Raw genomic sequence first — 15454 nt, 5'->3', positions numbered from 1 at the left:
TTGTGCTCTGATAAACTTCAGTCACTCTTTACTACTGTACTGAAAGTTGGAGTGATATCAACCCCCCAGCAGCCTAACAACTGAACATAGATGATGAGATGGCTGCCTACACACTAAAATAACAAATGAAATTGAGTGAATTATTTGCAGTGTAAACTGTGTAATTTAGAAATAAAAACAACATCACTAAAATCACAACAGAATCTCTTTAAATATGTGGTGTTTCAGTTGCCCCTGTGAAAGTGCTCACATCCATACAGTTGATTCACAAATAAAAGGACAATTACAACATTTGAGATGTACTATCCACCTGTCTACCTATATGTCCATCCCTCTATACACATATCTCTGTTCCACAGGTAACATACACAGAAAATCAATATTTTGGGCATTACTATCCCTTTATTAAAGGGGACCCATCACCCCAAAAAAATATTCAAAATCCCATTTTATCACATTCATAAAATGAACTTTAATTACACAATATAAATTATTTGAATCTTGTTTTCTTCAGTCTGGGAATAATTATAGCAAGCAGGCAGGAGCCATTTTATGCACACTGTAATTAAAGGAACAGTTCAGTGTGAAAATAAAAACTGGGTAAATAGATAGGCTGTGTAAAATAAAAAATGTTTCTAATATAGTTAGTTAGCCAAAAATTTAATATATAAAGGCTGGAGTGAACAGATGTCTAATAAAACAGCCAGAATCCAACTTCCTGCTTTTCAGCTCTATAATTCTGAGCTCTGAGCTAGTCAGCAACTTGAAGGGGGCCACATGGTACATTTCTGTTCAGTGAGTTTGCAATTGATCCTCAGCATTCAGCTCAGATTCAAAAGCAACAGATATGACCATGCGGCCCCCCCTCAAGTCTCTGATTGGTTACTGCCTGGTAACCAGTCAGTGTAAACCAAGAGAGTTGAAAAGCAGGAAGTAGTGTTCTGACTGACATGTTATAGATGAAATCACTCCAGCCTTTATACATTACATTTTTGGCTAACTAACTATATTAGAAACATTTTTTATTTTGCACAGCCTATCTATTTATCCAGATTTATTTTTACACTGGACAATTCCTTTAAGGCAAGCCTTGCATCATCTCAGAATCAGGGGAAAGTGGGGACAGCAGTGACATCTAGGAAGTGCTGAATGGAAAGTGAAAGTAATTGTCTGCCCCGCCTCTATGCATATTCCTGCATTTTGATATATGATCAGGTGCAGAGAGTTGCAAGGGAATAGATGCAGCAGTTCTGTGACAATTATAACCAGGTGCAGGGAGTTGCAAGGTAAAAATGCAGCTGTTGTGGAACAATTAATGTTTAGGTGCAGGGAGTTTCAAGGGAATAAATGCAGCTGATTTTCTGTAATTGTATAATATATAATAACAGATGCAGGGAGTTACAAAGGAAAACTGAAAAGATGTTGATTGCTTTTTGTATACAACATAATATTATGTAGAAAACGACTATAGTATTTACACTAACTGCTAATACGAAATGCCCCCACAAAAGAATAAAATGCTTTTAGTAGTAGATTATGTTTTATTTATAGGGTAGGGAGGAGTGTGTATATGTTTGCTGGGTTTTCATTTGGAGGGGTTGAACTTGATGGACTTTGTCTTTTTTCAACCCAATTTAACTATGTAACTGCTGTGGATAGGAATTGTCAGGCGGCCCCTAATTGCTCTGCAGGTAAACAATCATACTTATGAACAGCAGGGGGAGCCCCCGCCTTACATCACAGCCATGCAAAACTCAAGCAGCTTTGTTTGTTTCCCTGTAGAGCAGTCGGTGACTTTGCAGAGATTTGTATTGGATTTTATCTTTGCCTTTACATCCCCTTTACTGTTTCCAACTCCAGCTGCAGGGATAAAGATCATGGAGCCAGATTAAAACAGATAAACTGGGATTCTATTTGGAGTCTTATTTTACTGCAGCCACTGGTTCTGCCGAGTTGAGAAAGTTTGTTTTAAAAAATACAAAAACTATAAAATACACAATACATGACAACACAGGACCCAGTGCAGTCTGTATATTCTGATTATTAATCAGTCTTGCTGTATCGTCTTCTGGCAGATATTATTTGACTTGTTTTGATAATTTATTACGATCCCTAAGCAATCCAGACCACACTGAGCATGTGCACAGTCTTGGTCTTGCAAAGATGTTTAACAAAGTTACAAGATTGTGACCCCCTGTGGCCAACTTTGAAAGCATAAATCATTTCTGATTAGGCTTGTGATGCAGTAAGTCCATGTTTAAATTTAGTATACAAAATACAGCATTTCTAGCCTTATTCTATTTTAGACTTTACTTCCTGTTTAAGGAAAGTGCAACGTGAGTCCTAAACAAGATATTTCAGAGTTGTGAATAGCATGTAGCAGTAGTCAAATAGGAGAGTAGAATTAACACCTGTTAAGTTGTTTTTCTAAAGAATAAAAAATGTAAGTGCAAATGTGTTTCTACAAACAAAATAAGAGTTTTGAATGTTGCCGCCAAACAACTCTGTGAAACATATACAAAGATATTGAAAAATGTTTTAATTATGGCACAGGGGTAACCTAACATGACAAGTTTAAAGGAGTAACAGAAATGAGAACTGAAGAAAGCCAAAGAAACTTGTTTAACAAGTTGGGGGAACAAAGCAAGTTAGAATTGTAAAATTGTTATGTCTTTTTAAGAATAAAAGCATCAGTTTCACAAGACTTTGTAAATTTTCTTTTTTTCGAACATAAAAACAAAAGATAAAATGTGTTCAAGGCTACACATTAGCAGACACCATGCCTATTCATGTTCTTCGAAAACTATTCACATTCCATGTTACAGTGCCATTAAACCACTAATTGTTCACTCTAAATGCATTAACCCATACCATTTATTTACTTTTGAGTTTAAATTTAAACAATATCCCATGCCTCTATACATTATTTTCCCTGTACAGGTATGGGGTCCCTTATTTTGAAACCCATTATCCAGAAAGTTTGAATTATGAGACAGGCCTCATTTTAATCAAATAATTCAAATTTTAAAGAATATTTCCCCCTTTCTCTATAATTAAACAGTACCTTGTACTTGATCCTAACTAAGATATGATTAATCTTTACTAGTGCCAAAGAATCCTATTGGGTTTATTTAAATGATTTTTTAGTAGACTTAAAGGAATAGTTCAGCGTGAAAATAAAAACTGTGTAAATAGATAGGCTGTGCAAAATAGAAAAAAATTCTAATATAGTTAGTTAGCCAAAAATGTAATGTATAAAGGCTGGAGTGACTGGATGTGTAACATAATAGCCAGAACACTACTTTCTGCTTTTCAGCTCTATAACTCTGAGTTAGTCAGTGACTTGAAGGGGTGGGCACATGGGACATATCTGTTCAGTGAGTTGGCTGGAGGGATGGTATACGCATCGATTCAGATTTTCGAAGTTTCCTCATGAGGCAACTTCGGATATGTATGCCATCCCTCCAGCGATTCGTATTGTTGCTGCCGGGAAGGCATTTGGGGAGATTAGACGCCAAAGTAGGGGAAATTTGTCACTGGGCAACTAATTTCCCTCAAATCTTCACGTGTGTCACCACCCTTAAAGTATGGTAATTCAAATTACAAATGACATCTGGGAACCCCAAGTCCAAACCATTTTGATTAAGGGCAGAGACACACACTGCGATTCGGGGAGATTAGTCGCCCGGCAACAAATCTCCTCTTCTTCGGGGCGACTAATCTCCCCAAACTGCCACCCCTGCCTTACCGCTGGCTAGAATGTAAATCGCTGACGGGATGGCACTTGGAGTGCTTCGTTTTCCGAAGTTGCCCGAAAGTTTCCTCGTGAGGCAACTTCGGAAAATGAAGAGCTACGAGTGCCATCCCGTCGGTGATTTCTAGCCGGCAGGAAGGCAGGGGGAGATTAGTCGCCCTGAAGAAGAGGAGATTTGTTGCCGGGCGACTAATCTCCCCGAATTGCAGCATGTGTGTCTGCCTATACCTGTACCAAGTTATATTAGAATATGCTCAAATTATCTTGTTAGTAGGGTGAAAGACAGCCCTAATAAGCTGAATGACAGCCTATGCAGTGTTGGACTGGGGGAGGTCCGGGCCCACCGCATCAGGGCCCCCTCATGCACCTGTCCCAGCAAACTCCAAGGCCCCACATGTACCTTGCAATTGGACGGGGCGGGGAAATGTGGGTGCTCAGAATTTCAGGCAGGCGCGGGGGGGGGGGCGCACGTCTGGGCCAGCGGGGCCAATTAGGGCAACGGCCCACCGGATTTTTTCCCAGTTTCCTATTGGCCCAGTCCGACACTGAGCTTATGAGATGGATTTTGGTCACTCCAAAGCACACTGGCTTTAAATCACTTCAAGAGATCATCTGTAGTCAAATAATGACTTGAGGCAATATAATCTGCAGATGTCAATAATGATTTATATGGGCCATATCCATTTCTATAATACTATAGTTTCTTTGAGACTTCTTAGGAATCTTAGGAAACACTTCAATAGTTTTTTCAAGGATACCGCCACTATCCTAACACAAAGTTTTTTGAGTGTGGTTTTACCACAGCAGCTATTAGCACATTAACCCCCATATGTAATAAAAGGCACTAAGTTTTCCCAGGAGCACTAATTAATAGCAACCAAAAAAATGTTTGCTTTTAAACAGGTGACCAGTAAATTATACTTGCTGATTGGTTGCTATGGATAATTGTGCCTGGGCAAAGTTATTGCATTTTATTACATAACCCCCGAAGTGTGATACATATGCAGCTCACACCTGCAATAAAGCATCCATGTAAACGCCTTCTGATGTGAAAGGTGCAAAAAGACCTGTCCAGCTCAAATTAATTTACAAAGTTAACTTGGAGTGTTACAGGTGACACGGTTTGAGACAAATTGTCAGGCCGCGCTTGCAGTAACGTCTCGTTTAGCCTTCTTCTATGGTGAATATTTCTAATTGACTTGAACCTTCCTTGATCCTTGTCACGAGTCCACTGAAGATATCATTCAGTGATTTTTTACTTTTCTCATTAGATATAAATTAGACTGCAGATGGTCAGGAACGTGGGAAACTAACCTGCAACAAGAGTTCACCTTCCAGCGAGCGCAATTCGGCCTGCTTTTGTGTTCTGCCGTTACCATCTGTCTTGCTCTGCTGCAGCGCCGCTGTAAAAGGAAAAGCAGTTTTAGTTTATAGTCTCGGCTGCAAAAAAACACAAATCTGCTGCCATATACACAACAGCAGCACTGATCCTGGAGTTCTCACACTAGGTTGTTTCTACATCTCTGAACCGTACTATTAGAACGTACAGACAATCAAGGGCCACAACGCATGCGATTCTCTTCTAATCCAAACTAGCAAAATACATATCTTTGCTAAATGTAGTGTGTTTTTTACTTTAATGCCTGGAAATCACCTCAAACCTTTACAGAATCTTATCCCACATACCAGTAAAGATTTTTTTTTAAAAAAATTAAGAATTTGGGTCTTCCCAAAAGTCTGATACCTATTAAGCATGAGATTGAGAAACTGTGCGGCATTTAGAGACACCCATGATGAAAACAATGCACAAGAAAGAAACAAGTCACCATAATCATTGCAGAATGCAATAAAATTAACAAAATGTACTCATTCGGAACATGAAGAGACTGTAAAGCAAAGGTTAATGAATATAAAAGACTATGCCTTTAAAGCAAGGAACGAGTTAAACGCTGCACTTTTGCACTCTAAAGGAGTCGACTTCCCGTCATGTGAAACGATCTGAAAAGATACACTAGCTTTAGAGTTATCAAGGTAAACTCACATTTCCGAGTTCCGATTTTAACTCTGTACATTTTCTCCAAATGTGGCAGACACATAATATACATGAAAGATATTTCCTTCGACCTTTCAGCTTACACTTCCTCTTGATTTATAGTGAGATGACAAGAGAATGGCTTTGTTTAAATAACTCATTTTAGCAGAAATTGTCCAAAATAGGGGTCCTTCACCTTCCAACACTATTTTCTCAGTTGTTTTTAGATAGTTCACCAGAAATAAATACATTTTTAAATTGCTATGTGTGACTGTTTATCTTATATTGAAATTTAAAGTTAGATTTTTCATTGTATGCCTTTCTGAAGCAGCTCTGGGGGTGGGGTCATGGTCTCAACTGACCAATTTAGAACAGTTGCACATTTCTTATCCCTGGGTTTCATTAAAGGAGAAGGAAAGGCTAAAATTAAGTAAGCTTTATCAGAAAGGTCTATATAAATACACAGTAAAAACTTAAAGTAATTCTGCTCTGTCAAAAGAAACACAGCATTACTTTTGTTCTATTGTGTACACATGGGCTTCTGTATCAGACTTCCTGTTTTCAGCATAAACCTCCAGGGTTAGGGCTTGGGCATGCTCAGTCTGATCCTCTCCCCCTCCCTTTTCCCCACTCCCCTCCCTGCCGTAAGGCCAGATCTATGAGCCGGGATAGACTCTGGCAGGAATTGATGTCACACCAAGTGATTATGGCAACTGCTATCCTAAACAGAGAGAGCTTCTAGAGCTGTTTACTCAGGTATGGTAAAGCATTCAATAGAATAAATATAGTGTTATAGCTTGCACTGTTCTGGCTAATCTATTGCCAATAAACTGCTTTGGTAGCTTTCCTTCTCCTTTAAGGCTAGGACCACACAACACAGATTATCCACAGGCAAAGAATCTGCTTCCCAACTGCTCACATTAATTTCTTCAGGTACTGTGGATTTTGGTGAAAAATGTGTTTCAGTCCCAAAATCCACCACATCTGCCTGAAGAAGTGGAGCAGCAAGCTATAACACTATATTTATACTGTAGAATGCTTTACCATACCAGCGTAAACAGCTCTAGAAGCTCTCACTGTTTGTTTAAGATAGCAGCTGCCATATTAGCTTAGGGTGACATCACATCCTGCCTGAGTCTCTCCCTGCTCACTCCTAGGTCTTGGCCGATATTACAGCAGGGAGGTTGGGAGGGAGGGGGGAGAGAGGAGCAACCTGAGCATGCTCAAGCCCTAGCCCTGTAGGTTTACAATGAAAACAGTGTACACAATAGAAGGAAAGAAATGCTGTGTCTTTTGACAGAGGACTCTGCGCAGCATTGCTTTAAAGATTTACTGGTGTGTATGTATATATATATATATATATATATATATATATATATATATATATATATATATATATATATATATATATACTATTGATGGATGCAAAGTTGCTACAATGATTAAAAACTTACAATTCAACTACAGGAAACTGAACTGGCTGCTGGGAGGGAGGGATATAGGGAACTCAGTGGAGCCCAGAGTTTAGGCACCAGCTTTAACCTATGAATACAAATTGTCTTCTACACCAAGGAAATTATATGAAAAAAATACTTCCTCAGACTACTGTCTGGACTGGCTGAAAGAAATCATATTTAATAACACCAATCTATAGAAATGGGGAAAATTGCCATACTGACAGGTAATTGAAAGATTTCTGGGTATAACTAGGCTAGCTTTGAGAATGGTGGGCTATAGACCACTGCACAGTTCTATAGTTCTAAATTAGAACATTTTCTCCCTGTAAGTATCATGCTGCTTTTTTTGTGTGGGGAAAGGCAGACAGACAAGCCCTCGGGGAACAAGTAGGCTCAGAATCACTATATGGGGTTGGTTACTCTTTTCTCACAGTCACTCACATATCTCACTAACAGACGCGACTGCAAAAAGGAACAAAAAAAATCTTCCATGTTTTGACAAAAAGCACATGACTTTGTACCAGATATGCTTTAGCTATAAAGGATTCTTCTCTTTTATTCACACAGATCCCTGTTCATGGGATCTGTGAGAGCCTGTAGAGTAAGGGGGGGGGGGAACATATGGGATCCATTATCCGGAAACCCGTTATCCAGAAATCTCCCATAGACTCCATTTTATCCAAATAATCCAAATTTTTTAAATGATTTCCTTTTTTGCTGTATTAATAAACCAGTAGTGTATTTGATGCAAATTAAGATACTTAATCCTTATTGGAAGCAGAACCAGCCTATTGGGTTTATTTAATGTTTACATGAATTTCTAGTAGACGTAAGATATGAAGATCCAGATTACAGAAAGATCCATTATTCAGAAAACCCCATGTCCAGAGCATTCTGGATTCATTACGGTTTTACTGAGGTTTCTTGTTATATTTGTGCATTAGCCATATAAATTGTTTCCACATGGACTTCTCTTATATGGATTTTTGAACCACATATGGTTCACTCCGGGACTATTATCATTAAGGGACATATAAGAAGAATGGCCCTTTATGGATTTCCCTTTTTAGGATATTATTATTTTTTGGACATTGTTTGGATTTTTTGTTACGTTTTAGGATTGTATTAATCACTTTGTTATGTAAATATTTAATCACAGGATTTAAATAGTTGGGATAATTCCCCTAATCACTAGGGGGTATGTGTATTGAATATGCTAATCATTTAATGTTTAGAACACCCAGTTGTGATTGATTCTGCATGTCTGACGAGGGGGCACGCCCCCGAAATGTTACATACATCATATGACTAATAAACGTGCAGGGAATCTCCCCACTACACTTGCCGTTCGTGTTTGGTAACCTTCTTGACTTAGTAATTATTGGGAGAGGTGCCGACCACTCCAGCCAATATGGGGCATTCGCAGTTTGGAGAGAATTAGGGGAATTAGGAAATCTTGTTTGCTGAGCATTCTGTATGGTACATATCCCAATTATTCAGCATAATGCATCTCAGCTTATTTATGTATTGCTCACCTAGTCCCATTGCTCTGGTTCACCACCATGTTACAGCCACTTGGGCAGCAACAGGTAGCATGTGTTCTTTTAATAGGCAATAAATATATAGCAGGGTTCTCTGATGGTTTTTGGAAATCTTTAAAATAGCTGTATTGAAATATCTGGATTTCAAAGTGTATGTATTCCAAAACGAATGATGAACATAGCAGTTAGTCAGACAGCAGTGTAAATAGTAGTAAACACGTCAATTAATAACCGACACTGCTGAATTACTCCAAGCACTTGTTTATGATATAGTCAATGCTACATGAAATTTGAAATGACAGGACATGCGTTCTATTACAATATTGGAATGCCCAAGGTGTTTACTTTCAACAAATTCCCTTTATTCATTCCATATAACATTCTGCTGGTGGCTATTACTAAACTAATTGGATATGACATATTGCATGTAATGTGAGTCTATTGCAGGGGGTGAAGGCAAAACAAGTCAATGATGTTGACATCTATAGCAAAGCACAACTGTGGCTAGCAATTGGTTTCTTTAAGCACGTTTGAGCAATAGAATAAGGAACATAAACTGAAAACTAGACGAGTAAATCAAGTGTATACAACCAAATCGGTAGCAGTTCAATAAAAAGCATTTGTGATAAACATTACTTTTTGTGTTTGTGAAGATTCTCATTCATCCAGGTCATGGTATATCTGTAGAAATAAGTCAAATCAACTGGACTTGCTGTGTTTTGTTTTTTCCTTGAAAACGTTTCACCAGTCATCCAACTGGCTTTCTCATTCTGAATTGAGAAAGCCAGTTGGATGGCTGGTGAAACGTTGTCAAGAAAAAAAAAAAAACACTGCAAGTCCAGTTGATTTGACTTATTTCTACAAATATTACTTTTTGTGTCTCCATGTTTTTTTGTTATTTCTTGAGCTAAACAGGGCAAACACTGAAGCTCCTCCAAGTCCTTGCGAGGTAGAGAATTAGATTATCAGAGCACAGGTAAACAGAAGTCTGTTATGCATGGGGATTATTTGTGCATTAGGAACCTAAATCACAAGGCCCAAACATGGAGGACATTTTAAAGGAGAACTAAAGTTTAACTAAAGAGGTAGGGCAGAAATGTTGTACATTATGTTTTGGGCTTCTGTACCAGCCCAAGGCAACCACATCCCTTTAGCAGTAAAGATCTGTGTCTCCAAAAATGCCCCAGTAGCCCCCCATCTTCTTTACTGCTGATTCACTGCACATGCTCTGTGCTGCTGTCACTTACTGAGTTTAGGGACCCACTCACAATATACAGTACACATAGAATAGAAATGTCACAATATAAGGATCATTAGTAATAAATACAGGCAATTACTACATGGCAGCACAGAAAACAGTGCAATTAGCACCAGAATTTAATAATCAACCCTGTAGAATCATCTTATATTACAGGCCAACCTCATTTTCTGCTGGATAATTTGTGACTCCTAATCTTAGCTTCTCAACAGCTGCTCAGGGCCCACTGAGCAAAATGATGACCCCGTGATAAGTTTGAAATCCTGGTTTATTTCTCCTTTAATCTCATATTTGCCCTGTTTAGATGAAGAACGACCAAAAAGCAAAGATTTTTTTGCGATGGCAAAGTTATGGAAAGCACAAGAAACATTATGTTAGGTCCTAATATATCTTAACGGACTAAGCAAAAAAAACAAAAAAAAAACAAAATCTTAAAGACAGTGGTAAAAGGTCATAGCAACAATGGAACTCCTCTATGCTGAGATTTTTAAATGAGTTTAGAACAGCTATGAATGCTTTACTAAAAAAAAAGAATTTGGATTTCCTGTTTAATTTGAAAAGGACTTTTATAATACAGATTTTTATCTCTTGTCCACTTTAATTAAATTTAAGTTGGACATTCTGTCTTATGGTCGACTGCTGAAATCTTGCTGGCCTATGACTGTCACTGTCGAGTTCTTTTTCAACAATAACTACATTCTTCCATTTTAACACTTTTTCATGTAGATACAATAAGTAGATACAATATGTAGATACAATATGCTCTCATATATTTTTATTGCTTCCTTCAATAGTAAGTGTAGTCAGGAAACTGTAACTTTTATCTACTGTAGAACGTGTAACATCCTCTATAAATGACACAACAACATGGAGTATAATATACAAATGACAAGACTGCAACCTTTAGTAAACTTTGGGAATGTAGAAAATGTATGCGTAATGTCTATAATTAGCACCAATATCTTCCTTTCTAAGGGTGATATGCTTATGTTTGCCAGTTGGCCTTCAGCAAAAGACAAATGTAATCTCTGTTTCTCAAACTATAAATATTTATAAAACAAAGATCTAATAAATGTTGACCAATCCCCAAACAACAGAAAATTAACTCGGATTTATTACTGTTATTTCCCAACATTAAAGGGGACCCGTCACCCCAAAAAAAATATTCAAAATCCTCTTTTATCACATTAGTCAAGCAAAATGAACTTTAATTACACTATATAAATTATTTGAATCTTGTTTCCATCAGTCTTGGAATTCATAATTATAGCAGGGAGGCAGCAGCCATTTTGTGCACACTGCACAAGTCTTTTATCATCTCAAAATCTTGTTTATGCTCCAGAATGGGGGAGCCGATGTCCATCCCCATGCCCTGGCTACACAATTAAATGGTTTAGAGAACTGGGAGAATGTGGGGAGAGCAGTGACATCTAGGAAGCGCTGAATGGAAAGTGAAATGAATTGTCTGTCCTGCCTCTATGCCTAAGGCATAGAGGAGGGGCAGACAATATTTGATTGACAGCTGAGATTTTTAAATGAGCTTACAACAGCTATGAATGCTTTAATAAAAAATAGAAATTGGATTTCATGTTTAATTTGACTTTTAATATACAGATTTTTGTTTCTGGGTGACAGGTCCACTTTAACAGGTTATATGGCAGCTCTAGAGTAGTGTAGTATAATGTATATATTATTATATAAATGTAGGCATTATATGGTTACTAATAAAAAGCCTTTATATATACAGTGAACATATCTTTATAATGTTTATTTTTGGGATTGTGACACAATTTGGTGTGAGGCCCAACAAGCTTCATAAATATGCCGTTTATTTTACATAATTTTTGGGGTGTTTTACACACAATCACAGATCAACTTTTTTCCTATCAAGGGTAGGCTGTAATGGTCAAAGTACTAAAACAACAATTATTTTGCCTTTCATCAAGTTCAATAGGGGTGATCCAGAATTTCTCTTATTTTATTTTATTTAGTTTGAGCTAATAAAAAAAATGTCTATATTAGGGTACTGCTTTTCCAAAAGAGCTTGATTTGAAGTCATTGGTTTTCTGAATAGTTTTAAAGAGATTTTTGCTCAGTCTTTTTAACAGCCTATTCATAACAATGCTCCCATGAAAAGGGTTTGTGAAATCTCTTTACTAAAAAAAAGTTGAAATGTCCAAAAATCTCAAATCACAAATGAAAACGATGTAATTAGGGGGATAGAGTGGGAAAGTGTGAGGGAGACACATGGAGGAAATGTTCATGGAATCAACATATTAAAATCAGGGACACAGCGCTTTTTGAGTGTACAAACAGCATTCTTCATTTGACTAATAAGAGTTGGCATGTGCTGAGTGCTGTATGGAGGTACATCAGATATTTCATTGGTGATGCTCTATAAATAATAAATGCTCTCTTCTACTCCACTGCTTTCATTCGACCTACATTATGTGCAAGCAACTAACCTTGCCACGGTTACAAGATAACCTATAGCATCACAGTTTCCTATCTTGCATAGAGAATATTCCATGGCAGTAACACACTGCTTTCTTAAGCAACACACCTTGCAGCATTCCTGAGTTGAAGCGTTAATCCTCTCTCCCTTATGAGCCTGCAATACACTCTTGTATGGCAACAGTCTCCAGTTAGATAACACTGGGTATTAGTATCCATCTATTATGGACTTAATAGTACACCCTATACGTGCTGGTAGAAATCAGCAGGTTATATATGCAACTTACAAAAAAACAGACTATGTATCTCTCAACACAAGTCCATGATCAGTTTGGGCAATTCTAGCATACCTGTCAAAACATTTTACTCAGAAATCCCACACTTAAAAAACAATAAAAATGTATGATTCTGGAGAAGTATGACATAACACCAAACATCTGTAGCAAATTGTTCAGTGTGGAGGTGGAACTAGACTGATATGGGAAGTCATAAAATGGGTAATATGACAGGGTATATTTATTATTGTCCCAGGTGCAAGTGTAAAAGCACTAAGGGGTAGAAAGTTGCAACCTTAAAGGAGAAGGAATCTAAGGAGGCATTTTATTGCCAATAGATTAGCTGCAATAGTGCAGGCTAGAATGCTATATCTATTCTGTAGAATGCTTTACCATACCTGAGTAAAAAGCTCTAGAATCTCTCTGTTTGTATAGGATAGCAGCTGCAGTATTTGCTTGGTGTGACATCACTTCCTGCCTGAGGCTCTCCCTGCTCACTTATAGCTCTGGGTTCAGATTCCAGCAGAGAAGGGGGGGGGGAAGAGGAGCAAACTGAGCATGCTCACGCCCAGGGCAAGGAGGTTTAAGCGGAAGGCAGGAAGTCTGATACAGAAGCAAATGAGTACACAATAGAAGGAAAGAAATGCCGTGTTTCTTTTTATAGGGGACTCAGAGCAGCATTACTTTGAAGGTTTACTGGTATATTTAGGTGGACCTTTCTGATAAGGTTTACTTAACTTTTCCTTCTCCTTTAAAGGAGAATTCAACCTGTTTGGAAGAAAACCCGAACCCCCCACCCCAGGTAGACCACCCTCCCCCCATCAAGTCCAAAATAGACAGGAGAATATTGATGCTTTATGTTGAAGCCTTACCAGGCACTACCACAGGTATACACACACACACACATATAAATATACCCAACCAGTACATTATGAAGCTTTGAGATGTAACTAGAAGCCTGTGCTCTGTTAGACATGAATATCAACATGCTACAACTTGCATTTCTTTATAAAAAAAAAAAAAAAAGAATGCTAAACAAAGTATTCTCTGTTATGACTTCTACCCTCGCTGAGGTGGGGGAAGGGGTGGGTATAATCTCTTCATCTAGCTAGCAGTGTAAAACAACTCATTTTTGTTTGCCTAGATTTTTCATATTCTGTGAGGAGTCTGTGAGAATATGCTCTATGAACACTAGACCGATTGTGAAGTAAGAAAATGCATTGTGCACTGAGGCCAATAACAGCATTCTCTTCCTCCCTTTTACTAAAAGCATTCCCTAGACACAATCACTCCGTGTATCTGGTTCACTGCATAAAGATCTGCTCTAGCTATGCATTTGAAGGATTTTTCTTCAAGCCAAGCCTTTCCATATATATCTTTGCCCTGTTAAATTAAAAGGAAAGTATTGCAAAAAATGAAAATGTAATAAAATCTTCAGCATTCTGAAATAAGAACATTTCTAAATACAATCAATTAAAAATTCTGTACTGTTTCTGAAATGATTAATTTTATCTAAGATATTCCTCTCTCAGCATCTGTTTCTTCTCATTCTGTCTTCATTCAGGAGTTGGGTGTAAGATGAATGATCCAATATATCTTATAGGGGGGCTCCTTTTGCCTAATAGATATATTAGAACTCACCAGAAATCCTGTATCTCTACATGCAGAATATGTGCAAAAGGCAGGTGTTTTGTTTTTTGTACTGGAATCAGTTATTTGAGTGAGCTCTAATTCATTTGCTAGAGAGCCCCCCCAAATCTTCTCTACTGCAGACGACTAATCTCACCGAAATGCCTTCCGGCCGGCAAGAACACGATTCGCAGTGGGATGGCGTACAAACCACTTCAGATTTCAGCTGCAAACTTTGAGCGTTTTCGGAAATCCGAACCGACTCATATGCCATCCTGCTGGCGATTCGTATTCTTGCCAGCGGGAAGGCATTTTGGGGAGATTAGTCGCCCGTAGTAGAGAAGATTTGTCGCTGGACGACTAATTTCCCCATGTGCCACCACCCATACTCTACTGAAAGATAAAGAGTATTTGTCTTAAGAAATAACTTTTAGTATAATGTAGACAGATATTTTAAGACAATTGTGGGTCAGGGCACACGCTTAGATTTGGGTAGCCAGGCGACAAATCTCTTCTTCTTTGGGATGACTAAGCTCCCCGAACTGCCTACCGCCGGCAACTTCAGGCGACTTCGGAAAACGAAGTGCTCCAAGTGCCATCCCGCTGGCGATATACATTATAGAAATTAGAAAATTACATAGTGCAACATGGTCAGGGTCTGGATTGGGCAGTAAGAAGTCACCCAGTTTCAGTTAAGGGGAGTTTAAGCTAAAACAGTAACATGGACAAAGATTGTCCAAGATTGCCTAATGCTTGTATTTCATATTACAGGTCTGAGACCTGCTAACCAGAATGCTCAGGCCTGGGGTTTTCCAGATAACAGATCTTTCCGTCATATGGATCTTCCATAACCAAATAAGCTGTTTTATTTCCAATAAGGATTAATTATATAGGATCAAGTACAAACTTCTGTTTTATTATTACATAGAAAAAGGAAATCGTTTCTAAAAATATGGATCATTTGATTATAATGGAGTCTATGAGAGATCGTCTTTCTGTAATTCAGTGATTTTTGGATAATGGGTTTCCAGATAACATATCCCATCCAAACCTG

General features: G+C 38.0%; 1 protein-coding gene across 1 annotated transcript in view; it reads right to left on the bottom strand.

Moving 5' to 3' along the window:
* The window catches only part of ahr.S (aryl hydrocarbon receptor S homeolog), a 77804-nt gene that overhangs the window by 24280 nt on the left and 38070 nt on the right, over nucleotides 1-15454 (bottom strand). Inside the window, 1 exon segment of the mRNA NM_001089224.1 lies at nucleotides 5069-5157. Coding sequence (NP_001082693.1) covers nucleotides 5069-5157 — 89 coding nt within the window.

This window comes from Xenopus laevis, chromosome 6S (genome assembly GCF_017654675.1).
Source record: "Xenopus laevis strain J_2021 chromosome 6S, Xenopus_laevis_v10.1, whole genome shotgun sequence".
NCBI lineage: Eukaryota > Metazoa > Chordata > Amphibia > Anura > Pipidae > Xenopus > Xenopus laevis.
Note: the sequence above shows the minus strand (reverse complement) of the source record. Positions and strands in the feature narration are given on the sequence as shown.